Source organism: Rutilus rutilus (genome assembly GCF_951802725.1).
Source record: "Rutilus rutilus genome assembly, chromosome: 25".
Lineage (NCBI taxonomy): Eukaryota > Metazoa > Chordata > Actinopteri > Cypriniformes > Leuciscidae > Rutilus > Rutilus rutilus.
Genome location: NC_140229.1, coordinates 26,496,009 through 26,514,130, shown reverse-complemented (window position 1 = coordinate 26,514,130; position 18,122 = coordinate 26,496,009). Strand labels below are relative to the sequence as shown.

The 18,122-nt window shown below is 40.4% G+C and overlaps 1 protein-coding gene across 2 annotated transcripts in view; it reads right to left on the bottom strand.

Annotated features, from left to right (window-relative positions):
* The window catches only part of map3k1 (mitogen-activated protein kinase kinase kinase 1, E3 ubiquitin protein ligase), a 62,091-nt gene that overhangs the window by 21,920 nt on the left and 22,049 nt on the right, over positions 1-18,122 (bottom strand). The window contains exons 1-8 of one of the 2 annotated variants that reach the window (XM_084400705.1): positions 11,970-12,204; positions 6,984-7,134; positions 5,041-5,235; positions 4,044-4,238; positions 2,897-3,013; positions 2,672-2,820; positions 2,329-2,450; positions 868-949 (exon numbers count right to left, since the gene is read on the bottom strand). In XM_084400705.1, coding sequence (XP_084256831.1) covers positions 868-949; positions 2,329-2,450; positions 2,672-2,820; positions 2,897-3,013; positions 4,044-4,238; positions 5,041-5,235; positions 6,984-7,134; positions 11,970-11,980 — 1,022 coding nt within the window. In that variant the 5' untranslated portion in view covers positions 11,981-12,204. Of the gene's footprint in view, positions 1-867; positions 950-2,328; positions 2,451-2,671; positions 2,821-2,896; positions 3,014-4,043; positions 4,239-5,040; positions 5,236-6,983; positions 7,135-11,969; positions 12,205-18,122 lie in introns of those variants that run through there. The other variant, XM_084400704.1, reaches the window with a different exon arrangement.

Sequence of the window (18,122 nt, the reverse complement as noted above, 5' to 3'; positions counted from 1 at the left end):
ACACACAGCTCTTTAAGGCAACATCCACTGTACACTACTGTTCAAAACAGTGTGATTTTTAACTAAACATTTATTAAGAAAGGATGCATTAAATTGATCAAAATTGACAGTTTCGATTTCAATTAAAATGTGGTTCTCTTTAAAAAAAAAAAAAAAAAAAGCATCGCAACTTTTTTTTAACATGGATTATAATCAGAAATGTTTCTTGAGCATCAAATCATCATATCAGAATGATTTCTGACTGTAGAAGACAGTTTTTATACTAATGGCTGCCATTGTGTCTCATAACACGACAAAACGCATGCATGTTTAAGGTCTAATAGCTCAGAAAAACATCACAAAAGGCAACAAACCGAACCCGTGGTTTGTGTTCTCATAAGCTGAGATGGCAAGACCATAATGCACTGACTGTCTGAAAGTGCCAACCTCTCAACAGTCATGCCATCTCACAGTCAGCCAAGACAAATGGAGGGGATTTACTTCATGAAATTAGAATAATTGCAGTTTCCTAAAGAAGAAACAGCAGGGTTTGGTTTCGGGCATCATTGTGTGTGGGGCGAATCTCTGGATGATTTGCGGGAAGCTAGAAAACACCAAAAACCGACTAGCCGCTAGCATGTCAATCCCGGGCAGACACACACAAACATGGCTGGTGCCGGGCTGTCTCGCTCACCTAACCACCAGAGAGGAGTTCGACATCTAGCCACCCTGACCTCCACATGATCTCATCTCAGTCTATGGGTCATGAACATATTCCTGATGTAGGGAACTTAATGCTCATAAACATCTGTAACTGAAGACTCTAGCCTCACTTTAAACATGAACGGCTGAATTCTCTAAGCTTCGATCACGCTTCTACATCTTTACCTGTAAAAATCATGAGACTTCCACTTGGCTCTGCACAGAGGGCAGATTAACGTGTCCTGATTTCTCCGGCACTCCTCAGCCCCTGAAACACAAACAGGGCACAAGATGTTCACATCACTCATCATTACATGAAGGCTGTCAGGGGATATAGGGCAAGGATGCTCGTTCAACAAACAACTAGTCAGACTTCAAATCATCTCCTGCGAGGAATCCTCATGTCTTTTATAAGTATTATGACAGATTTGTGCAATATCAAGCCTATTTACTGCATTACCCAATTGACTACATTTGGTAATTCAGAGATCCCTAAGGGGGTGTTCATACATGACTTCTTTTTTTAATTTGTTCAGCATTTTTATGCAACAATCTCTGGTTGTTGAGTTGTTGGCTGTTTTAGCACGAGGGGAGATCATTTGAAGAGCTCTGTAATAGAGGCAATGAATGAGCATTTAACATTTGCGAAACAACATTTAAAAGATCTTCCAAAGCCTTTATTCTTGACACTATCTTAATATTTACTGCCCTAGCAATATCAGTGTTTACATGGACCCTAATAATCTGGTTTTAATCGGACTAGAAGCACAGTGGGAATAAAATAATATAAAAATAAAAACACATTACCACGTCAATCGGAATGAATTGGCCAAATCCGATTAAAATTATAACAGGTGATTTAAAGCTTTCCTAATCCGATCGAGAGCACATGTAAACACTTGATCTGATTGAAAACCGAAACTGGAAAGTACTGCTCATGTGTAAGGACGTAATGTGTCATAAATGAGTGTCCTGTCATTCTACAATTCTCCTTCCACTCATCGTCTGTGAAGTGGAGCACTATAACGTCCCATCAGTCCTTGTTTCGGACTCTCATCCACAGACGCCTTGTTTTAGCTGCGGGAAGGGCCGTTTTAAAGGGTTTGATTAATATAAGCACCACGGCACAACGGTTCATGTGTTCGTCGTCTCCTAACTAGGACCCGAAAGGATAAATGTTATGTCTGCTCTTTAAAACAAAGAAAATCAGAACGGTTAGTATACGCAAACATCAGAAACCTGAAGCTTGTGATGTATAAATGCACACATCAACGCGACCGCTTTATTTAGTGTTCATGTAAACATTACATTAGGATTCATTCCAATTGAAACAAAAGGTGTCCATGTAAACGTAGCTACTGTCTTTATTAGCAGACTAATAACTGATCAAATGTGTGCACCTAAATGCCTGGTTAATGTCTAGAGCATTAGTGTAGCTGAAAGAAATGGGCCGAAAAGGCTTAAACACGCTCACTCTGGACCAGGCCTGAAGTGTTCTGGGCTAATGCTGTATATAATACTGCTATACCTCCTGTGATGTGGCCAGATTCAGAAGTCCATTCTAGTTCCTGCGACTACTCTAAATATCACAGTAGGTGATGTGGGATAATCTGGGATACGACCACTGATATTTCTCTTGGTACTTACATATGGACATGCAGTGATGGTGGAGCTTGTTTCGGCAGCCCTCTTCACACACCGTCAGACTCTCCTCATCCAGCATGTCCAGCAGGCAGATGGGACACATCTGCTCCTCCTCATCCTTCATACTGCTCACAAGAGTAGACACACAGGCTCAGTTTTAAGAGGTAGAAGAAGAAAAACCAACACGATGATTGTTGCAATTAAAATGTTAAAATACAGTGACAGCCCTAAACCATGAATGATAGGACCTCTTTAAAAAGAGCAAGTAAAACAAGATCCACAGTCAGGGACAGCCTGACATCATCACACAGTTCAACAGGATAAGAGTCTCTCGAGCTTTACCGACCTGCTCTCGTTGCTGGATGGGGAGGCGCTGGAGGTGCATGACGTGTGCGAGTTGGACATGCGGGACACAAACTTCTGGATGGTGCTGCGTGAGGGAGCTTTGATGCGTGAGCTGCGCCGATTGTGGTACTTCTGAAACAAGCTCTCCACCTGAATGAAAGCAAAGCATGAGTGATCTGAGCGTAAGGACAGGCCCAGAGATCTGGCTGGATCACGGTCACCTCACCTCGAAGTTCTTGAGGGTCTTGCGCCACAGCAGGGGGTCTGACGGCTCCAGCTGGAAGACCCTGAGCATCACGAAGAGCACGTGGATGCAGAACGTCCCTCGCGCACAGCTACAGGTCTGATCACACACAACACAAGGGGAATCATATTTATGAGGAATAACTAAATATTAATGTAAGCGACATTAATATACTATATTAGGCAGTGAGGAAACAGAACCATATTTTTTACAAATCTTTAGGCTACCAATTTTCATAAACACCAGGGCTTCCCCCGACTAAAGCTTTTTCTAGCCGACTAGTAGCCGTTCATGTTTATATTAATTTAATTACGTAAATATATACTGGGGATGATTATTTCACACTCAAGCACACACATAAAGCTTGCCGCAAAGCATCGACAAAAGTAATGATTATAAACGTGTTGGAAAAAATAGCTGGGAGACATTTTAATTGTTTATTAATAAACTAGCGTTTTCTGAGTCAGTGTCGCTGCAAAGATGAAGTTGACGATGCGGACTCTCATCTCCGCAGTAAAGTGGACACACCTTTAGAGAGAAATGCACCTTTCATGCGGATTACATAAGCAGAGAGTATTTGTAGACATTTCAAGCTTTCTATAGATGTATTTCTCATGTCTGTGAGGCAAGTGGACAAAATTAATATTTGGTTGTTTCCACTGTTATCAGGAAAAAAAGTGATCGCGCCGGCGCCTCCATGTCATGCAGTAAAGCACACTCTACTTCAGCTCAAACACTTGGATGTGCACCTAATAATAGCACACGTTTATCTAGGATATTGATAGAGTTATGTAAAGTTGCTACTACTATCCTGTTCCAATTGATAATCCATATTTGAGGTTGATGGATGATAGGCAAACGTTTGGATTTACTGCCCGACATACTGTAATTACCTCAAGAACCCGCCGTTAATGATCTGTCCGTCACAGACTGCGTCACTTCGCAAAGTTTTTCTTTTTTCTGCGACTAACCGACTAATAACATTTTGGTCGACTAACATTTAGTAAGCCCTTCAAATATGAAACTAACCATAGTAAAACGGCAGTTCAAACATGTTTGTTCAAGGGTTTTTCTTTGACTAGTGCATTGTTCAGGATTTATACACGTTGGATATAGGGACATGGCATACCTGTGGACCAATGAACACCCGGAATTTGTTGTCAGGACTGTCTCCGCCAATCAAGAATGAGTTGGGTCCTATTTGCTGCAGCAGATAGAGGCGGGCTCTCATGACCTTGTTGACCCTGCGGTTGGTCTCCTCGGGACTATATGGGGAAAAGCCATCAGGGGAGGGAGCTCTGCGGGGGGGCGTCACCCTGCCGCTCTGTAAACACACATTCAGACCATATTTTTAAGACCACATAAATGGAAAATGTCACAAACTCCCATTTAAGGAGTGTGTAATCCATAAAAATATCATTATTATTATTATTATTATTATTTATTTCTAACGTCATGTCAGCAACAAGGCAATCTTTATGACAAGAACAAAGTGAATAAATGTCATACAATTAACAAAAAGATTAATACAAGACAAAGATTATAAAATACGTTAAAAAAAACAGCACAGTCCAGTAAAATGTTTAACTGTCACTGGAGTTTGACAAGGAAGCCATGATGGTTGTTCTTCACCTTTTAGTAAATAACCATGTGTGAATTTCTAATTACCTAAATGGCACCTAAAAACAACTTGATCATACCTAGATTTGAAATGACTGAGGAAAGCCTTATACTAGGATTTATTTCATGTAACATATATCTGTGACACTCGTCCCATTCCATCTGCCACTTATGAATATAAGACGGGGGAAATCTGACACTCTGAAATATTGAAAGTTCACGCCTCTTTTACGCATCATCCATGCACTGCTGTTAAATTTAACCGGTTGATGGAAGAAGCACATCTAAAAACACATTCTAAAAATCTAAACAATTTGTAACAAAGTATCCAGAATTATTCACTGTATTTCTAAGTGCTCACAATAATACAGTGCATGTTCATCACCGGCACATTTATATCCATGATGACTTTTTGTGTGAACTAGACTTGCAGAAACCCAAAACACTCATCTATACAACAACAAAATTCATGCCAGCAGAAGACAATGGAAATGTGACCAACTCACAGGCACTGGGGAGCCTCTCCGCCTGCGCAGACCAGGAGAATCGGGCTTCCCAGCAGTCCTTGTGGAGGAGGAGGATGAGGATGAGGAGGGTCCAGGAGAAGGGCTGCGATGGCCTCTGCTGTGAGAGGAGGACGAGCTGTGCCCGTCGCTGCCCGCCTCAGTGCCGTCGGCTCGCAGAGGGATGGGCTTCACGACCTGACACACACACACACACACAAACACATCACACACTGCTTCCATCCCGCTTCCTGAGCTTCATTTGATCTTTGATTTTGTCTTGTGGGGATGAGTCACATTGGCCAATATGTGGACATTGAGATTATGCTTTGTATTACTAAAATTGTTATTTCCAGTGAGAAAACGTTAGTTAAGGGTACGTTTACGCGACAACGATTAACTAAAAATGGAAAGTTTTTCCTTTGCGTTTCTCGCGTATAGACGACAACGTTTTCAAATCGATCTCCGTTCACACTGATCAGTGAATGTCACTTTGTAAAGAAACACTATGCGTCTATGGACTGAACATGTAATACATATGATGTTTTCACAAATTCATGCTTTGGTAGTTTACATGGAGACTATAATGGTATCGTTTTCAAAAACTTGCGTTTTCAGGCCCCCAAATGCCATTACTGTGTAAATTAACAGCTACAGCGGACAAAACGTTTTCAGCTTTTAGTTGAAAGCTGTGGTATAAACGGCCCCTGAGTGTCCAGCCCCAGTGAAACTGCGGTGGAGCGTTCGAGCACACAGTGTGGAGTTCCTCAACAGGGTCAGCTGTAATAATGCTTGCGTAAGGAAGGCTCTCAGGAGGAGACCTGCAAAACTCCTCATTTCCCGTTCCTTACTGCTATCTTTGGTAACAGGGCATCCGATCCAACGATTTAACCATTAACAGTAGTTAACAATAGTTAACTAGCCAATTAATCCAGTGATTTAATTGTTAACTGTAGTAATGTAGAAATCAGTAATGTACTGAAGAATCAGTAATGATGCCATAAGAGTAAAGCAGAAGAAAATGGTGACAATGTGTTCTGTCTAGACATTTATATCTCAATCAATAGTCTGTTACTTTACACCATTTAACCAAAATAGAAACAAATCTTCATAATTCAGAGCATTATAAAATTAACTTCAAGCTAAAACAAAACAATTAAAACTGGAATATAAAGCGAGTTTGATATGGTATGGTTTTTATATGGTATTCCTCAAAATGAGCCCCATTAATGTGAGGTCATGTATGTTAAAAGTACCCTTATAATGACATCAATTCTATTAATAAAAAGAAATAAGATCTCAATAGTAATATTATTAATATCATATAGTAATAATATTTTATTTGATATATTATAATACTTAATATTATAAATTCATATTTAATATTTTAACATAACTATTATTACAATAATAAAACAGTAATATAGTAATATTAAAATAAGGTTTCATTTGTAAACATTAATCACATTAGCTAACATGGACTAACAAAGATTAATTGTATAAAGAATTATTGTTTAGTTTATGTTAGTTTATAAAATTCAATTGTTCATGTTGTTCATAGCGCATTAACTAATATTAACAGACTTACACAAAATTGATTTAAAAAGTGTATTAGTAATGTTGAAATTAACATTAAGATTAATAAAATGCTGTAGAAATACTGAAATGTACTAATGTAGTTACCTAATTAAATCTTTATAATTGTTACCAATATAATTAATTGTATAAACCTTTTGTCACACTATCGCAGAAAAATACTAGTAATGAACACAAAATAAACTGAATCTAACATGAGCATAACATCTTAAGGCCGTAAGCAATTAGCCTGGTTTCTGCAGATGTGTTCCTGCATCAATAACAGCTGGATGTAGTGCAGCACGGTGTTAAACACTGCCCTGTGCATATGTATTTGGAGATGTGTAATAACTGGTGTGGTGTGTTCGCACCATCGGGCCTCTCCTGCTGCGCCGCTCCAGCCACTCGCTCTTCCAGGTGGGCATGCAGGTGGCCTTCAGCTTCTCCCGGATCAAGCGCTCCTCCGGCCGGTCCTCCATCTTCTGCAGCCCGCGCAGAGTCTCCTTGCTCTCCATGTCCCGGCTGCAGGGACACAACACACTAGCATCAGTCTGAGGGTCAATAAGCATGTGCGTAAACGTGCATTTCACCACATTATCCCCTTTCCACAGTTTCCCACAGATATTTCCCAGCAAGCAGCACAGGCACTAGCGGGCGACCAATATGAACTCATTTATGGCCAATGCCGAAACTGTCGAGAGCAAGGAGGCCGATGGCCAATATAAAGACGATAAATGTGATATCACACTATATATTTAGTTATTTAAAATCTATTTAAAAAGCAAATAACACATCTGCAATTAAATGTTTTTTTTTTTTTTTTTTTTATACATAATATATACTAAATTTGAAAAACTATTTGAAAATAAATAGAAAGTGGCAAATTGCTCAGCTCACTTTTACACAGTTTATAACTGTTCAACAAAAGACTAATGAAGCTCCTGTGCATCTGTGCTGGCTGTCAAAGTCAAGCTCTCAGCACTTCAAGACTCATCAGCTGATGCCATAAATAAATATGCTAATTATCGGCATAGAAAATGCATCTTGATGCATCTCTCTTGCAGTCCTAACAAAGCTCTCACAGAATCTGCACACTGTACAATCACATAGCAAAAGAAATACTCACACACAAATGTGTTGTTTGTTTGCAGCCAAAGTTGAATGTGATGAGACGTAAAGACTGGTAAAGACAATAAGCCAACACCACCACACTGGCTTCACTGGCTGTCTGCAGCAGTGTACTCGTTTAGCACACGCTTTTATCCAAAGCAACTTACAAATGAGGAACATCACATGACATTTATCATATGCAGTCAGACATGCAAGGCACGAATAAATTACTCTTAAAATCAGTCGGTCAGGAAAAACTCACAGGTCACCTGTAGGAACCAATCAAACTCACAGGTCACCTGTAGGAACCAATCAAACTCACAGGTCACCTGGTAGGAACCAATCAAACTCACAGGTCACCTGGTATGAACCAATCAAACTCACAGGTCACCTGTAGGAACCAATCAAACTCACAGGTCACCTGGTAGGAACCAATCAAACTCACAGGTCACCTGTAGGAACCAATCAAACTCACAGGTCACCTGGTATGAACCAATCAAACTCACAGGTCACCTGAACCAATCAAACTCACAGGTCACCTGGTATGAACCAATCAAACTCACAGGTCACCTGGTATGAACCAATCAAACTCACAGGTCACCTGTAGGAACCAATCAAACTCACAGGTCACCTGTAGGAACCAATCAAACTCACAGGTCACCTGGTATGAACCAATCAAACTCACAGGTCACCTGAACCAATCAAACTCACAGGTCACCTGGTATGAACCAATCAAACTCACAGGTCACCTGGTATGAACCAATCAAACTCACAGGTCACCTGTAGGAACCAATCAAACTCACAGGTCACCTGGTAGGAACCAATCAAACTCACAGGTCACCTGTAGGAACCAATCAAACTCACAGGTCACCTGGTATGAACCAATCAAACTCACAGGTCACCTGAACCAATCAAACTCACAGGTCACCTGGTATGAACCAATCAAACTCACAGGTCACCTGGTATGAACCAATCAAACTCACAGGTCACCTGTAGGAACCAATCAAACTCACAGGTCACCTGTAGGAACCAATCAAACTCACAGGTCACCTGTAGGAACCAATCAAACTCACAGGTCACCTGGTATGAACCAATCAAACTCACAGGTCACCTGTAGGAACCAATCAAACTCACAGGTCACCTGTAGGAACCAATCAAACTCACAGGTCACCTGTAGGAACCAATCAAACTCACAGGTCACCTGGTAGGAACCAATCAAACTCACAGGTCACCTGTAGGAACCAATCAAACTCACAGGTCACCTGGTATGAACCAATCAAACTCACAGGTCACCTGGTATGAACCAATCAAACTCACAGGTCACCTGTAGGAACCAATCAAACTCACAGGTCACCTGTAGGAACCAATCAAACTCACAGGTCACCTGGTATGAACCAATCAAACTCACAGGTCACCTGTAGGAACCAATCAAACTCACAGGTCACCTGTAGGAACCAATCAAACTCACAGGTCACCTGTAGGAACCAATCAAACTCACAGGTCACCTGGTAGGAACCAATCAAACTCACAGGTCACCTGTAGGAACCAATCAAACTCACAGGTCACCTGGTATGAACCAATCAAACTCACAGGTCACCTGGTATGAACCAATCAAACTCACAGGTCACCTGTAGGAACCAATCAAACTCACAGGTCACCTGTAGGAACCAATCAAACTCACAGGTCACCTGGTATGAACCAATCAAACTCACAGGTCACCTGGTATGAACCAATCAAACTCACAGGTCACCTGTAGGAACCAATCAAACTCACAGGTCACCTGGTATGAACCAATCAAACTCACAGGTCACCTGTAGGAACCAATCAAACTCACAGGTCACCTGGTATGAACCAATCAAACTCACAGGTCACCTGTAGGAACCAATCAAACTCACAGGTCACCTGTAGGAACCAATCAAACTCACAGGTCACCTGGTATGAACCAATCAAACTCACAGGTCACCTGGTATGAACCAATCAAACTCACAGGTCACCTGTAGGAACCAATCAAACTCACAGGTCACCTGTAGGAACCAATCAAACTCACTCACTGAACCCATCAGTAGCTGTTTCCATCCAAAGTTGTGAATTTATCTTATGGGTAAAATTGGAATATCGCATCATAAAGCATTTGCGGATAAATATTGTTGCTGCAATCAGGCTCTTTCTTCCTCCATCATAAATGAGCGTCTCTCAGAGTGTCAGACGAAACACAATAACCGCTGTCATGCTCTCTCGCTGGTGTTCGGAAACGCAATCGTGTGAGACGCTTCTGGAGGGAATCAAACCAAATCATTCTAATCCGATGACAAATGTTGGTTTGGTCTTTCTGAAACGCGAGATGCTGTGATGTGATTGGTTCACCACGACAATCATTCTCCTTGATACAATATCATGCCTTGATACGGTTATGGTTTAATTAGATTAGAGGGCCATCAATTTCACGACATTATTTGCCTATTTTGACAAATGCATCCAAAATTTAACATTTAACATTTACATTTACTCTCTGCAATCATGTGTCCCAATTTAGTTTTTAAAATAATATACAAAAATACAGAGCGTTCAACAGGCATTGCATGCATGAAAGAGTCAAAATAAATGTGCATCTTAAACATAATTTTGACACGTTGCATCGATACATCCAGGGCTCCAGACTGCGACCAAATGGTCGCATTTTGCGACCAAAATTTGAGAGTGTGCGACTAAATTTTACATCCAGTCGCACATGTGCGACCAGTAAATTTCATCTCGTTCATAGTGGGCGACAACCGACGTCGCGTCTGCGATGCTTTGTTTACGACATCACGACAAGAAGACTAGCATGTTTAATTTTTTAACGGTCCTCCATGAAGGGTTCCGAGTGAATGAGTGTGTGTGTGTGTGTGCGCGCGTGTGTGTGTGTGCCCGGCTGCCCGCGCGCAAGTGAGTGAGTGAGTGAGCGAGCGAGCGAGAGAGAGTGAGAGAGTGTGTGCGCGAGTGAGTGAGTGAGTGCGTGTGTACATGTGCGAGTGAATATGTGTGTGAGACGGCTCGAGATGACTGGTTGTAAAGCAGTGTGTAGTCTGACAATGTTTCTTGTCCAGGACATGACAAGATTTTTAGGAGTCGAAATCGTGTAATCTGATACATTGACTATAATAACAGACAAAAAAATTGCGTATTCTGAACCAGGCATAACTATAACTATGGTATACTGTGGTTATGAAAGTAGCCTACACATCTTTTTACAGCACTTCAAAACTATATCCTATTAAAATGTTTTTTTTTTTTAATGTGTCGACCAAAACATTTTTGTTCATCCTTTAAAGATTGTCTCTATTTATAAAACTGAAAGTTTCAAGAAGTAGGAAAACTCACACTTATTTTTTTTAAAAAGACTAAATTACCATTGTAAACAGCTGCTGAGGGTGCTTATTGGCTATTTTCACTCCCTAATATCTATTTTGTCACTCATTTTGCTTTTGAAATAATATTAAGACATTATGAAGGATAATAATTAAATTTAACTTTATCTATACACCTCAAATTTATCTCAGTGCTTTGTCATCCCACAGTGCTACCAAATACTTTCTGTAGAACTTAGAGCCGCGGCCCTCAGATGTTAGTCTGGAGCCCTGTGATCTTAAAATAAAACTGCACCATAATTTCTGTACGCTTAATCTATTTATTATCAAAGCATTTGTCTGTAATAGTTATTTAGGGGGAAAATGTGAAGGTGTGCCCCTAAATTTTCTGCTTGCGCTCCTAAAATTTTAAGTCAGGGGCTACAGCGCTCCTAATAAAAAAAGTTAGTCTGGAGCCCTGACATCATATCATTAGTCAGTTGCCAGATGACTTGATCCATATGCATGAATCGTTACACCCCTTCTAAACGATTGCATGTGTGTGTAACAAAGCGAGGTTCAACATAAATATGCAGAAAAGAGTTTTTGCAATAAATGGTTCTTAAAAGATTTCATGTTACAAAAAAAGTAGGTTACACTTTATTTTAAGGTGTCATTGTTACAGTGTAATTACATATTTAAGTACTGAGTAATATTAATTAACTACATGTACTCACTATAGGGTTAGGGTAGGATTAGGATTTGGTTGAGGGTTAGTTGCAGGTAATTATGCATAATTTACTGTTAATACTATAGTAAGTACATGTAACATATGTAACAAGGACACTGTAAAATAAAGTGTTACCAAAAAGTATTTTTGTATAGTGGATGGAGGAAACGTTTTATCTCTTGCCATCTTACCAGTCATGCATCAGTTTACACAAGATGAAGATCACGACTGAGGGTCTGATTAAACATCATTAAAGTGGATGTTGGAAAAGCCCCTAAACCGCCGACAGCGAGACGAAGCCTGAGAGAGAGAGTCGTCTGGAGCTGTGTGTCCACATGTGGAGGCGGGATGGGGAAGGAGCATCTCCAGCTGTAATGAGCAGGCGGATCACGGCGTCCCTTCGCCTCTTTCAGGATCCTCTACAAGCAAAACAACAACAACCCGGGACAGGAAAGCCAGGCTTCCTGCCACATCACACGAGGAAGTGCGCTGACGTCAAACTCGGCTCTTTTGCAGAAGCGCATCGGCTGACCAACTGATTGTTGAAGCTCGTTTTAACCTCAAACAATGTTCTTCAATCATGGCTCTAACATTACAGAAAAACTGCTGATGTTACTTTCTACAGTGTCGCTAATGCAGAACACAACCTCTGAAGACGACAGTAAGAATTAAATACTGCTCATGGTTTATTGTGTCTAATGAAAATGAATGGAAGAGCAGAAATATGACGACAGCTGCTTGTGTTTTCACTGGACTGGTCAGCTGGTCAATTAACAGTGGTTAATAATGGAGGATGGGCACTAATGATCGACCATGAAAACCAAACGAGGGGCCAAACTTTCTGCGATTCTTATGGGTTGATTCATTACACAGCAATAGAAACCACACAAGGTGACTTTCAGGTCAATGCAACACTTTTTTAAACGTCTTTTCCCCTTTCAAACTACTAGATACGACTGAAATGTAAAAGAGCACAGAATCTCGACATGCTGTATTAAAACATGGCCAGCCGTGGCTTCAGAACAGAAAGTCAGGACGATAATAGCGGTGTAAAAGATAAGTATGGTCATCTGCAGAAAGGCATTAGAGTCATCTTTTCCATTAAGTTCACACGATGACACAACATGATGTTTCGAGTTTTTCTCAACGAGAAAATGGAAGGGAAAAATATGTTAATATGTAAATTTAAAGAATAACTATTAACCCCTCTCACCAGCACTCAAGTACAAGTGTTAATCCATCCATCCATCCATCACGACTCTAATCTCTCAGCACAGGTTTCCTGATAACAGTGTGCTGGACTAGCTGTCTGTGACAGTCTGTCACATGATGCAATCAGGGAGTCATATCTGTGCCTGTATGTAATTAACGAAGGCTTTGAATCGATTACATTTGAGTAATTACACACACAGGCTTCTGGGATTAAATTATACTTAACACCAAAAACTAGTCAAAAATACTGACACTGAACACCCAAATTAAAGGTGCAGTGTGTTATTTCTCAAAGTCGTTGGTGAACATTGTTGATATTTGAGATCAACCCAAACAAACACACCCTTCCCTTCATTGCTCCGCCCCCAAACCCAGTGTTACTCGCGTGTGGAGCGAAACAAAGCAACACCTGTTATCAGGCCTTCCCCGCTGAGCTCTCTCCAGCGCTGGACAGCTTTTCTAGTATTAACGCGGATCCTAAAGCTCTTTCCTGGTCATAACGCTTCATTTCCCAGTGATATTCCTCTGAGCTTCTCTCTTTTGTAATGTCTCTCAGCCATCTCTCTTTCTACAGTCTTTCTTCAGATCTCCCTCCTGCTCGTTCTCTCTCCTACACCGTCATACGCCCCTAATGCTGATTGGCTACATGCGTTTGTTGTTGTGTCGGTCGGACCAACTTTCAAACATCGCTTACCCCACCTTTAATATAAAATTAACAAAGGTAGTAGATTGTAAATAACAAAGGCCAGGATTCCCAGTACATCAGTAGCACTTTATTTTACAGTCCTGTTCCCCATGTATACTATATAGGCCTATTTACTGTAGTAATGACACTACTGGGTAACAACTATAGGTACTGACCCTGAACCTACCACTAAACCTCAACTTAACCCATGTAGTTACCTTACACTACTCTGTACTTTTGTGGGTAAGTAGTACACTGTAAAATAAAGTGCAACCAATACATCTATTAAACAGTATTTTTAGCCATTAAACTTATTTGAAAGCCATCATTAACATTTTATAAGTCATTTATCAACAACAATTACAGGCCATAATGAACCATAACTTTTAATTTAAATAAACACCAACACATAGTAATGCCTACAGAAATAAAAGGTCACATTTAGCTTTGGATTTATAGTTATTTTATACCTTATCCCAGCCCTACATTTATTAAAACATTATTAATAATAATATTAAATATTATATATTATAATAAATAACATTTAATTATAGTATATAATAGTATAAAATATTATCAAAAGGCCTAAAAATTGGCATCCCTAGTTTGGAGATTGCCATTTTAGTTATTTTTATAATACCATTATTATTTTCCTTTTTAGATGTTTATTTGAATAATTAATGCTGTTATTTTTAAATACATGAAAAACTTCAAGCCTCATGCACTTCATTTGTATCCTTGTTCTAACGGGTTTATTATTTATTGCAATGCGTTTCTTTGTTCGTTATTACTCATTACTTGCATGCCATATTTGTAACTTCAATGGTCAATATTTACATGAACATTTACCCTTTAAAATAAGTATGCGTGTTCATTAGCCTGTGGTAACGGCACTGCTATGGAGAATCATGAAACGCAGAAACCAGCGTTTGAGAATAAACATAAACTTGATCTTGTTGCTCAAGACAGTTCTGATAAACATTGTACATTAAACTGCAGACGGTTTCAAGTTTTCCAGTGTATATTTACTGACTCAAACGCTAATTCTCGTACTCAATGTTCAGTGCGAGAACGGTGCGACTTCACCGCGACCGCAAACGGCCACACTAAGCGTGCGAGCGCACAACACAGCACACTGGGAAAGCAGCTCTCACGAGCCTGAGCCGCAGCGAAACCGGAGAGCAGGAATGCACCATCTTTACTCTGAATGGGAAAGTCGGTGGTGGCCAACCCCTGCCTCTCAGATAACAGCTATCCCACAGTGCCATGGGGCAGGAACAAAGAGGCATTGTGGGCCGCGCAGGTGGGCTGTGGAGGAGCCAGCGCTGGGAATGCATCTCGGGCTCCACGTAAGCCTAGACTGCAGGCCTGTAGCGGTGCACACCCTTTCTCACGGGCCGCCCGCTCTCAGCGCTCCGGTTACGCCAGCACAATGTGTGCGCCGGAGGGGCCGAGCGCTCGGACCTCAGTCACCACTCAAAACATACACTGAACTAACTAAACCAGCAAACAACAGGCCATAAACTAACCCTTCTATCAGACAGACAAAACAAAAATGACTGATAAACAGCGATGGCAGGCGTATCGTGAAACGCTCACAGCTTTACCCATCAGCAAACATGAAGCAAAGCCTTCGGTTAGACTCCGGCTCGGCACAGTGTGGACATGGATGAGCTGGTTCAGGGGTGTTTGAGGAGGGATGGAGCTGAACTCGACAGGACTACGGCCCTCCAGGTCTGAAGATGCCCATCCGGGCTCTACTTAAGCAATATAGGTCTACTTTTTCTTAACCCTTGTTAAACCCTATAACACTTGTGGTGATGTCGGTCAAAAATGACTAAACAAAAAACATAAAATCACTCGTTACGCTATTTTATCAACAAATATTGGATTCAATCTTTTTGTCAACTAAGAGATTTATAAGCTATTTCTAAAATTTATAGGCCGGTCATTTTTGACCGGGAACACCACAAAAAAAATGTTAAAGTCGTTAGACTCTGGGTGAGTAAAGTCAGTCAATTTTAGTCCATTGCAATAATAACATTAACTAGCATTTTCGGGTACGGGAAAATCCTCTCCGGGTCAAAATGACTTGAACATAACAGGAAAATAATGCAAAAAAAGGCAAAAACAAAAAAACAAACACAATAGACTAAGGCTGTGTTAAAAATATCGGTTTTAATTGATTTTCATTTGATCAACCGATACTGACTTTTAAAATCAGAAGAATTGATGTTTTACTGCGTGAATGCGTGAACTGAACAGAGTGAACATTACTTGCGCACCTGCCATCCAATAATCACAATAAGCTTTGTGCTTTATTACTTATGATTTATAAGCTGAGCCTTTTTCATATTAAAATGAAACGCAAACACTAGCCCAATGCGGACAGTAACTGTTTCTCGTGAGGTATTTTCAACATTTACATGGCGCTAGTGGATGATCTCATCGCCGGTTTTAATCGAATGAATGACGTTTTCTACCTACTGTTTTTTGACAAACACCAAAGTCGTACAGTAATTTACTTGCTGTCCGGATCCACATCTGAGTTTACAAGAAGAGAGCCATTAAAAATTCACGGTTGAAACTCTTTTTGACGACTGCTGAGCACCGCACGGTGAATGTTGTGCGTCGCTGTAATATAGATGCATTTTAAAGATCTAGCCTAGGCTTTTATTTCTGAAATGCTGGAAAGTATTTCCAACAACAATATTTCATCACAGCTTAAAAGATTTAGAGAAGAAAAGCACGTAAACATTTTAAATGGGCCATTATAGTGGCAGAAATTATATACAGTAACAATATAAACCAAGCAGATGTATGTTTACCACATGTAAATAATATTAACTTATTTCTGCTAATTCCCACATTTTTATTAAAATAACATCCATCATTTTGAGGTAAAATACAAGACAGAAAACCATTTTACCTATAGTGCGTCTTTCTTCCTATGTCTAAACAAGAGATTAAATAATCAAATAATAGATGGAGATTATTTTCCTATTATTAAGTTAAATATCAATGAATTATGACATTTTATTGACAGCAGACAATCATGTGACTGACGACCACGTGAGCAGCGCGTTCCCGGGATAATAGATCACAAAACCTGCTCCTCCACGTCAATAAATCGTGTGCGTTAAATCTAGTGTATTAATATTTGAATAAATATTTGCACTATATTTTATACTCATATTTTTACATAACCCTGTTCTTCAATATTAAATATATGTTTGAATAAATCCGTCATGAAATCAAATTGAAATAGACTTGTGAAATTTGTAAATTCCCAGCCCTACAACAAACTACTTAAAAAGCAGCTACATTATCATCAAATGTCCTTTGAAGTTTAAATCACATGATCTTATCCCGTTGCCCCATCCTAACAGAGCCATGCAGAGAGAGCGAACACCAACAGGGCATTTCCGGCGGCACACGCTGGACCGACTGCAGGAAGCCTTGGGAAATACATGTTTCCGAAAGCACCCGCCACTGTCCTGCCAACATCTCTGACCACCCCAGCTGAGGAACCGGCATAGGCATGGAGTATTAATGTACTGCTATAGTGGAGATAATCAGATAAACAGGGGCGTTACAGAGACCAAACTGTGTCCCGCTCGTCCACCAGGATCCGGCTGTGATGTGAACTAGCACACGGAGAGAGAGCTGCTAACACGAGCGCTAACACGATATCACCACACTCACAGGCTAACTGGGTCACACTGTGAAACTAGGAGTGCTTCAATCACTGCACACACTGGCTTACTGTACACCTGAGAAAACCCCCGGGTGGGAAAGCTCACAAGAACTATACCATCTAGGAAACGTAATATATCTGTGATCACACTGGTGCCAGCCATAAGACTGTTTAAAAATGCTATTTTAAAAGCTCATTATTTTGATTATTGGGAGTAAAAGAATAGCTTAACATGCATTAATGCTCAAAAAAACATATTAGCTGCTCCTCTGTTCCCGGTCTGTCTGAAACGCACTGATATCTACAAAGCCCTCCTTCAGAAAAGCTCAGAGTGCTCTGATTGGCCAGCCGAGCCAGTGCGCTTAAACCTGTGGGCGGGAATTATGCTAATGTTTCACACTGTGACGTGGACGTTTGAGGAAGTAATATCAAAGACTGTAGAATAACACAAGACGCGTCACTCGTATTGTTTTGAATGGGAAAAAGTGCAACGCTCAGAGTGGCGGAATAAGTCCCGCCTTCTAAATAAGAGCCAATCGCTGATTGGTAAAGTAACCCCTTTAGTCATATTGTCTGATTTTGTCATTTTGCACTAAAATGAAAATTCTTGGCTTCAAAACAAAAAGTTTGTCCAGGATTTTTAGGTTTTGTTCTGGAGTAAGTGCTTAAGCTTATTCTTCAGTTGACCTTATTAAGAACATCTGGGTTCAAAACAACTGGAAATACAACTGGAAATACACCAACGTTTTG